The 10529-nt window shown below is 43.4% G+C and overlaps 1 protein-coding gene across 1 annotated transcript; it reads left to right on the plus strand.

Moving 5' to 3' along the window:
• Positions 1-1396: 1396 nt before the first annotated feature.
• LOC147901633 (uncharacterized) lies at positions 1397-8757 on the plus strand. The gene is made up of 3 exons (XM_087374601.1): positions 1397-2636; positions 2899-3569; positions 7369-8757. The coding sequence occupies exons 1-3, from the start codon at positions 1618-1620 to the stop codon at positions 8385-8387; spliced, it is 2709 nt and encodes a 902-aa protein (XP_087230727.1). The 5' UTR covers positions 1397-1617; the 3' UTR covers positions 8388-8757.
• The last annotated feature ends 1772 nt before the right edge of the window (positions 8758-10529 follow it).

Here is a 10529-nt window from a genome sequence, read left to right on the forward strand (position 1 = left end):
ACAATGTTCATAGAAAACCGCTTTCTTAACATATACAAAAATTGTCAAGCTAAAGAGGTTTGTTTTTCTTTTAGATTTTGCAATTTTTAAGAACTTTTATTTTCAAATTTGAAGGTTAATTTCTAGGCCATTCACCTGACATTGTAGCCCAGTTTTTCATGTATGAGTGAAAAGCCTGAGGGAGGCTTTTCCTCAACGTGAAAATGGTGAGCGGCACTATCGTGAGCCATTTTCACATTGGGGAAAAGCCTCTCGCGGGCTTTTCACGCACGTCGTTGAGGGGCCGCGGGAGGCATTGATTGTGACAAGAGGTTCATCTTTTGTGTGCCACCTCGGAATACGGAGGTTTCCCTAAGTCTTCCAACGTTTGATGGTGACTTGCGACTCATCCTCCGACGAGATTCCTGATCTGACGCAGAATTTTGAGATGCACGAGCTCACATGATGCGTCTTCCTTGGTAGAAGAGCCAACGGTCAGACCGCGGAAGAAAGCTTCCACCCGACCGCGGCCCTTGACGAACACTACTTCCACACCAGGGGGAAATCTATCCCACGTGGAGCAATGAGTAGCACTAAAAAAACCAAGGTGAAAATAGCGAGTAGCTGTGGAGTGTGGATGAAGTTGGGTGTTTGTGAACTTGCATTAAACAAGGTCTGGCGTTTTTGTGAAGGATGTTGTAATTTGTGGTTGTGGTCACCCTCATCTTTCCAAAAGTTTCAAAAGTTGCTCCGACTTTTGGGAACCATCGCAAAATTCAGGACAGCATAAGCACAGGTGATCTGGAAAAGAGAGAGTCAAAATCTGTTATTGAATGCAGTTCGTCTACCACCCTGAATGACGGGGTGAAATTTGAATCGTGAGGGTTCTTGAAACTAGTTGCGTTAGAAGTTAATGTGACCATGAGTATCACAGGTTCTTGCATGCGGAGAGTGCCTTCGATAGAGCCTTAAATCATGTCGACGCAACGGGCTAAAGCCTGCGGGCTGAAGCCTGCAGCTAACGAGAGCTGTCAGCCTTGATTTACTGGCAAGTTGGAACGGCCTCATTGCTCATGCAGATTTCAGGAGGAATGATCGTGGAGGTTAGTTTTGCAACCTCCTGCAGAAGAAAACGCTGCGGAATTGGTAAATCTACTTGAGAGATGGGTGTGCACTGTGAATCTGTACCGCCTGTGTAGGATGCGCCAGCTTTTATGGCTTCTTCACAGCTTTGGAGCTGTGGACGAGTCTGGAGTCTGCATGATATGAGCTGGTGAAGATGGTACACAGATTCCTACCTCACGAGCTGCGCGTTACGCTACCTTCTGCATGTGGCTCTCGTGCTCCCTGGTCACCACCTTATCTTTCCGACACTTTTTATTGCAGCTCCTCGTCCGTCTCTTTGTTGGTCCTTCAATCTTTGCCCTTCTTCCCCTAGGATCCGCAACTTCGCCACGCCTTCCATGGCTTGCTTCTTCTTCCTAACAACTTTTTAGTCCCCCTATCTATGTAGTGCTGCTTCGATGCTAATTCACCTCTCGGAAACCATAGCTCCATGCAATCAGCCTCCTGAGCTTGTAGCTCAGAGCAATTGCTAATCTAGTGCCTGGGCCCTGAGCAGCTGCAGCCTATACCAAAATGGGTGCCGAACAAATGCTGAGGAAGCTCCCTTCTGTTAACAGCAAGAGACCCAAGAAAAATTCTCGCGTTGTTGTCAGCCTCACTTGCCTTCAATTCGGGTTCGCGGTTTACGCCACCTTCTTGCTTTTCTTCATGAGCCCCACCATAGATTTGCTTACTCACCGCAACATCTCCTGGGCATCTCAGGTTCTCAAAGAATGGAACAGCTTCATTTCTCGCTCTGCACGTGTGGAGTTGCTGGAAGTCTCAAAGGAGACGGCGTGCGAGTTTGAGAAAATTGATTTCGTTCAAAAGAAGTCTAACGATACAAAAATGCTGAACTTGAAAAAAGAGTTCTACAAAGAGCTTATGGACTTTCAGCAGAAAACAAGGGGTTGTGAGACCCTAAAAGATCTCATGGCCCTTCCCTCCAAGTGGACTACAGGCCGCCAGCCTAACGTGACTGTAATTCTCAACCATTTCAAGCGAAAGACACTGTGTGCCCAGCTAAATGCATTGCTGAAGCAGACGCTACCTTTCCATAGCGCGTGGATACTAGCTTTTGGGAGCCCCAATGAAGCGAAACTGCGGACCATTGTGGAGCAATACAACGATTCTCGTATCAGTTTTGTGAGCTCTTCTTACGACTTCAAGTACTATGGGAGGTTCCAAATGGCTTTGCAGGCAGAGGGGGCTGACTATGTCTACATTCTGGACGACGACATGATTCCGGGAAGAAAGATGCTGAAGATCCTCACCCACACTGCCGGAACCAAAAAATACGGCAATGCCGTTTTGGGCAGCATAGGCCGAATTCTACCGTTCAGGCAGAAAGACTACAGCTTTCCAAGCTACCGAAAATTCGGTGCGAAGGAAGCAGGACTGTATCTACCGGATCCTGCTTACGATATTCAGGTGAACAGGATAGTGCAGGTGGACTTTCTCTCGAGCTCATGGTTTTTGTCAAGCGAGCTGGTGAAGGCGCTGTTCATAGAAACGCCATTCACGTTTTCGACTGGCGAGGATTTGCATTTGAGGTGTGTAGGATAAACACCGTGTCTGCGCAATGTGAATCCGTTTGGTGTTAAAGAACTGCATGAGATTTAAAATAGTCGTCGATGAAGGCATTTTTCACGCATCCCATCGAAGATTTCGTTTCAATCAAGTAGGGTTGTCGCCGAGAAGTCTCTGTTTCACATTAGTCGGGATGACAAGCAATTGCTCCTTTGCCAAAAAAAATATTGTTGCTAATGACTCCCGAGCCTTACTGGATTTGTTTGTCTCCTGGATTCGTTACAGCTATCAGCTCCAGAAGTATAGAGACGCAGGCTCGTTCGTGATGCCGATTAACCCCGTTGACAAGGACTCATGGGGCGACAGCGAACACAGGCTGGCCCAAATCTCAGAAACGACGGTGATCTTCAAAAACATCGTGGAGGTACGAGACGACCAGTGGTGGAGAGCTCTGACAAGGGGCTACGTGACTCAGTGGGCGACCATGCATCCACAGGAGTGCGATATACTCTTCTACGCGCACTCCATCAGCGAGGTGGCTGCTCTAGCTCCCCTCGTCAACCGAATCCGATCAATTCCAGGCAAGAAGGCGTTCGTGGTGGTGTCGGGCGGCACGTTCTGCCCCTGCGAGGCCGCTGCAAAGCAGCTGGGGTGGCCGGCGGGCAGCTGCCATGACCGACGGTTCAAGATGATCGATATAGAGGTGGGATCGATCGCCAAGGCGCAGCACTCGGATGTGTCGCTGCTGCAGGAGATCTACGCATCGATGAAGGGTCTGATTACGATACACAATCCAGCACTGATTGTTGCGGTAGACGACACGCCGAAGAGCGTGAGCGAGGCGCTGTCGTTGGCTACGTCGAGGCATGGAAACAACACAGCTGTGGCGTTACTGCCCCGCAAAGCCATTCCCCACAGTCTCTGGATTGCGGACGTCCGGATCGGAGCTTTGAGAAGTAAGTACTTTGTACGTATAATCGCATTGAGTCTCGTAATACATAGAAATGGAAATTGATGGAGAATATATAGGAATGGACAAGTGATAATATGTAGAAATGGACACGAGATTGTACCTCTAGTAATTCACGGGTGCTGGACAGAGGACCAACAGTTAACAAGAAAGTCTTCAAGCATCCCCTATAAATGAGAAATTAAGCCTGAAACGGAATAGTGTAGCTCATGCGCAATTTTACAAGGTGCGAATAGTCACTGTCTCCTATGTCTGTCGTACCCTCTGCTGAGGCTCTTCAGCTCACCAGACCTCCAAGTTCCGGTAATAGTTTCTGGATGACTGGCTGCTGCCTGTAAGTATTGATCTATCCATAGGTGCTGCTTTGTGCACCTTCGAAATTGAAGGTGCATTTTTGAGCACCTGAGGGCGCTCAAATGCGCCATCCTCTTCTTAAGTGTGGCCAAAACTTCAATGCCACCAGTGTGCACTAAGCCTTACAAAATAGGACCCCCAAACATTTTTTTCCCACAAAAGTACCGCTGAGCACTTGACCTCAATGGTTTTGTGGGAACAAAGTTTGTGAAGCATTTAAGGGCTGAAAATGACATAAAATCCATGTTTTACTAAGGAGTATGACATTCAACCATAGGAAATTTGTTTTTCCCATGGAAACCCTTTTCCCTCCATGTCATCAACCCTTTGGTGTAGAGGGAGGGGTGGTTAAGGAACGGGGATGAACATCATTAAAAGAAACTTAAAAGGTTTAGATAGAGAGTTGCCCCAACACGAACAATTACGTCCTCAAATTGAAAAGAATGGATAAATATTGAAGGATTGAAACTTAAAAAAAAAAAAAAAGTAAAGCGCTTGCTTTACTCCTACACTATGAGGATGTACCTATGTGCCCTTGTGCACTCTTGTTTATGAGGGTAAGAATGAAAACTCATAACAATATTTTCTTCCTAACATCCCACATAGCCTTAGTGGAAAGGTCCTATAAGTGGGTAAATGATGTCTTGAGCTTCCCCCTTTGGAGGAAATTTTGAAGTTACCCCTTTGACCTTAGCTAAATTGGGCTTTCTTTTTGCCTTAGGTCAAATTACATGTATGGCAAATTTTGTTGAGATTAAGGCCAATCTTTATGATAGATCAAATCAAGTTATATGTTTACAATAAGGAGTTGTTGAAATTCAAGGAGAATAGGTAGATGGTAATTATAGGTCAAATAATATGTTTGGAATAATAAGACTCTGTTGAGATTAAAGGAAAATAGCTAGATATATGTAAGAATTAGGGGCTCAAAACAATGCTTTAGAGGGTTTGTTGAATATCGAGGTAAAAATGGGCCCACATTAAGGGAGAGGTGAGAGGTTAATGAGATATGAATATCGAACACATTATAACTAGGGAGTAACTAGGTGCCCTTAAATTCCCACTACTTAGTACAAGGCAGAGGATAGGTGTGAAAAGATCCCAAGAGCACTTTCATTTTTATTGTAAACACCCAATAGTTCCCCAAATTAAAAGACTTCAAAGAAGTATTAATAAATTCTAGCTTACAAGGGTTAATGAACCTATGCTTTTACATATGGTAATCTTCTCAACAATAGGATAAACTTTTAGATATGTCTAAAAGCTATTTATTTCTAATGCAAAAATTCACATGAATTTGTCCTTAAGGGAAAGAGAGGGATTCACATTATTCCTTTGACCCTATGGTTAAGAGCCTTTAATTCTTTATCACTTGGGGAGAGGGGAGATATATTAATTTTCAAAGAATGAATGTGTCCCCCTAGAGAAATTTTAATCGAAATTCAATTAGTTAGCTTCGTCCCTCCCTTCACAAAATAATGAGATTACCTTGGCTATGAGAACTAGATTGAGTTAACCTAAGTAGTGCACATGAAAATTTGATTTGGCCTAGCATAAAAATCTCACTTGTCCTATCCCTTTCCTTGTTTCTTTCTCTCCTCGAACTTTGTCTTCTTCTAGCTCACCTCCACTCACTCCCTATGCTCTTTGTTTCTTTGACCCCTCTCTACAGCCCCTTTGTTTGACTCCTCCTTTCCTTTCTTTTATGCCTCCTTGCCCCTCCTTTCTTTCACTCTTCCCTGCTCCCTCTTTCTTTGTCTTTTTCGTGATCGCTCCCTCTCTGCACTCTCCCTTTCTTCCACTCCTTTCATTTTGTCCACTCCCTTCGTGATTGCTTCCTCCCCCTTTATCTCTTCTTTTTCTTCCTCTTCCTTTATTGGCACTGCATTGCAGACATTGCTCTCTTGACACTTCTTTTCAAAAGTGTCCCTCCAATTTTTTTTAGCCATGTTTCCCCACTCATACTCCTTTCTATTCTCATGCCTCTCTCTCTCTTTCTCTCTCTCCCCCTCCCTCTCTCCTCCCCCCTTCCCAAATCAACTCGTCTCTCTCTCTCTCTCTCTCTCTCTCTCTCTCTCCCCCCCTCTCCCTCTCTCTCTCCCCCTCTCTTCCCAAATCAGTGCTTACGAGTACTTGTACTCTCTTGCTCCATTCTTTTCATTTTGTCTGCTCCCTCTGTCATTGCTTAATCCTACTTTCATCCACTCATTGTGTCAAGACAAGGGGTAGGCATTCTTAGGAGAGAGAGAGAGGGGGATTGAGAGGATGGAGACAAGGGGAGGAAGAGGGAGACAGCAAGTTGAACGGAGGGAGAGAGTGGGAAGGAGAGGGAGATAGTGGGAGAGGGGGGGATCAGTGGATGGAGAGCGAGATAGTGAGAGAGAGCGGGCTCAGTGGATGGAGAGGGAGGGAGATAAAAATTGCGAGCTAGTATAGATTTTTTCTTTTACTAGAATTTCGGGCAAGCCTTTCAATATGCTTGTTGCCCATTGCTTATACCTTGTTAATCTGATACTTACGATCTTTTCCATTGACTTAATGCCAGCAAGGTGAGTCATGATAGATCAAAGCTTGTTTGTTCATTCATTCATTCGAACACCACTAAATATTGTGTCTTTACCCACTTATCAAGGGAATACGAAAAGACCTTAACAAAGCTCTCCACCATAGAAACTAGTGGGTTGAGGTCAAATATAAGCTCCAATTCCTTCCCATTTGGCAAATGCATGGGGATGAGGATCCAGCAACCAACAACTCAATTGAATGCAACTATTAAACCTTGGGGGGTTTGGCGGTTTAGTTAAAGTAGAAGGGATGTTTGAAATAGCAAGGGAAGGATTCTGATTTGGGGCCTTATAAAACGATTCGATTTGATGATTTGATGATTATTTTGTCAACCATCATCTTTGACCAACTCAAGTTATGCAATTAGAAATGTTATATATTGGATCATCAATCCCCCTGTATATTGAAAATGTGATATCATGAATGTCATAGTCCTATAGGTTATTGCTACCAAGGTCAATGGTATACCAAAATGTTGACATGGCCCCTAAAAATTTCATGAGTGGTACCTCCTTTCACCCTTATCCTACAAAATTGAGCTTCTAATCTTTTACCTCATATAGTCCTTTGCTACTTGAAGATTTCCCAAATTCATATTTCTTCTAAGGTTAGCTTGATCATCAAATTAGTTGCTTCTAATGTTTATGGCTTGTCATAAACAAGAGATAATGTGTTGTCATTTATTTTTATTCATTGTTTTAATTTACTAATGTTATCATTTTTTGTATTTGACTAGCCAATATTGCCATTTAATCTATTAGTGTTTATGTGCAACAAATTGCCAATGATTCCATGTTGTTATCATCTACCTTCACTATTTATTGATTTGACCATTGCAAACTCACATTTGTTTTCTTGTTTTCTAGGTTGGAAGAATATGAGGATATCAGTGAATGTGATCACACAAAATAGGAGTTACTCCCTTCGACGCCTTCTCAAAGCTCTCTCTGATGCATACTATCTAGGTGATGAGATACCTCTTTCCTTCAACATGGATAGCAAGGTAGATGTAGAGACACTCAAAATGGTGGAAAGCTTCCAGTGGCCTCACGGTCCTAAGACTTTACGACGTCGGATCATCCAAGGAGGGCTCATTAGGGCAGTGAGTGAGAGCTGGTATCCTACTACAGATGATGACTTTGGCCTGCTCTTAGAGGATGACATTGAGGTCTCTCCTTTCTACTATATGTGGCTTAAATCCACCTTGCTTGCCTACCACTACAACCCCCAAGTCTCTCTCCCAGAGCTTAGTGCCATTGCTCTCTACTCTCCTAGACTCGTAGAGGTTGTCAAAGAAAGGCCCAAGTGGAATGCCACTAATTTCTTTAAGTCTACCCATCCTAACACTCCTTACCTTCATCAATTGCCTTGTAGTTGGGGTGCTCTCTTCTTTCCCAAGCACTGGCGTGAGTTTTATGTCTACATGGGGATGCGCTACACTGAGGATGCTAAGGCCAACTCTGTACAAATCCCCAAATCTAGGACCAATGGATGGCAAGCTTCATGGAAGAAATTCCTCATCGATATGATGTATCTACGAGGCTATGTGGCACTCTACCCAAATTTTCCCAACCAAACAAGCTTCTCAACGAATCACATGGAGCCAGGAGCACATATTAGTGCTGCAGACAATGTGGTCCAACATGCTAAGGAAGATTTTGTGGTTCCCTTGATGCAAAAGGACTTTTGGAGTATGCTACCACAGGGGAAGTTGCCCCTTGCGAGCAAGCTACCTGTGATTGATCTCTTTAATCAAAAAGCATCACTAAAAGGGCTAAAGGTTGCAGGATCAAAGCTGGTTCAAGATGTGCTTCCTTGTAAGCCTAATGAGATTGTTGTGGTGGAGCATGTCACAGGAGCTCCACTTCGCTGCTCAACCTTTTGATGCATTGTTCTTGTGATCTTGTGAGCTATTGAGTGATGGCTAGAGCTACAATTCTAAATTCTCTTTCTAGGAGGAGTATGCAATGTAAGGTATAACTACTCTAGGGATGAGAGTGGATGGATGTTGGTCATATCCCCACCCTTGACTTGCTCTCTCAGTTGCTCTTTACTCACTTTTGTGTGTGAAAGATCCTTGCCTCTAATCTCTCTACCCTTTCCCACTTGACACTTGTTCTATGTAGCCATGACGAGCTCCATGGAACAAGGTCCTTGTATTCAAAATTCATATCTGCATTGTTCAATTCATGTATTGCATATATTGTTGTTGCAATTGCACAAGCATATATTTCAATGAGGAGACAACTTATGTCTACCTGGTGCCCTATGATTCTTGATGTAATTTTTCTAGCTTTGTGGTACTCTCCTTTGATGTTGTCTCCGTCAATGTGTCAATGTGTACAAAAGTTCTAACTCTATGGAATCGAAAACTTTATCCACCTTCTTCGATATATGCATTGGCTTTCATCGTAAATTACCCCTTTATCCTAATAATTCAACAATACAATAAGATGGAAAAAATGGTATTACGGTACTTTAATATTTTATAGATAGTCCTCTATTTGTGAGATCAGTCAATTACGATAAATTGTTTCTTCTTACGACTTGAATGCCATATCCTGTAGTACAAAATTCTGTAGTGTTCCTGCACAATTCTCTCTAGAACGAAATTGCAATTTAACTTATAGAACCGAAGATTGATTCACAGTCCCCAGTAATGGAACGAAGGCAATCGGCAACCCGGATGTTTCTTACACAACCCCACTGACATAGCATTCTACTAATCCCACGTGACAATAAGCAGATTGAATTCAACGTGTAGATCAAAGATGCTGCAATCGTTAAGCTTAAGGGCGAGAGACGCCGTCAAAATTGAAAGTCAATATGAAAGTGAAAAGGACCTACCATCAACTCAACTGAGCAGCTTTTTCTCTTTCGACGATTCGGGAGGTTATGCTGTTCAACTATCCATGGCAATGGAAATTACCTCTATTGGTAATGGGAAGTGAAGCTGGCGAATCTTAGTTTCGCAACCCTCTTTCCAATTCTCTGTATACGATGCTTGATCAAGGCAGGCTTTAAGATATCCGTTATCTACTCAACTTTTGTCCATGGCGTTGCCGATAGTTTCGTTTTGCGAGAGGAGCAGTGGTAACTGGCACCAGCACTTATAATCAAGATTGACTCAGTTTAGAAAGGAGCAACGGCAATTATATTGAACAATCTTTCTTCCTCAAGTGCCAATTGGCCGGTCAACAAAAGCGGTGACAAGCAAACCCAAGAAGGAAGAGCTCCCAAGGTACGTCACGGTGCCTAAAGCGCACTAAAGGCCATAACAAGACGAAGATATAAGACTAGGACGAGGTGAGGAGTGCATGCATTGAAACAGGATGTATCAAGAAAATATTAAAAGCATATAGATGCATATAAGGGGACCTACAGCAACAACTTTGTGAGCAAAATATGGTCTAGGAAAACTTGATGGAGTGTGAGATGAGTGGAAGAGGGCACATCCACACACACCCAAACACTTTTTTAGTGAAGCTACTTTTATATTGTTATAGAAAAGCTAATCTCGTTTACCTGCTTAACTCTTAAGGAGAGGTTTGGGGGAGAACGATTGAGTAATTCTAGATCGTTAGATTGAAATAGAACATTGTGTACCATTAGATGCTAATTTGGCTGCATACGTGGTACACTTGGTAGTTTCCATGCAAAGTGGTAGTTAGATTGGCGTGTTCAGCGTTTGGCATGTCCATTCAACATTCGTTCGTCTACATCAATACGTTGCTGCGGAAGAGAATCAATATATCGCATATGTAGCTTATACTTTGGATCTATTTGAAGAGTGTTCAGTCACCAATCTATTCACTTCCATTGTAGGTAACGTATTTGGATTTAAAGCCCCACGAGCTCTACGTTTGGAGGATCTGAGAATTCCTCCTGCTTATTCCAAGACTTTCATTGGGCTGCCTCACGGTATCCAAGTCGAAAGGGATAAACTGAACAAACATGGTCGTCCCTTGCTGGGATGTACAATCAGAATGTCTCCGTGGCGGACTTGATTTTACGAAGGATGATGAGA

This window comes from Dipteris shenzhenensis, chromosome 5 (genome assembly GCF_047967505.1).
Source record: "Dipteris shenzhenensis isolate YYH24624 ecotype China chromosome 5, Dip_SZ_1.0, whole genome shotgun sequence".
Classification (NCBI taxonomy): domain Eukaryota; kingdom Viridiplantae; phylum Streptophyta; class Polypodiopsida; order Gleicheniales; family Dipteridaceae; genus Dipteris; species Dipteris shenzhenensis.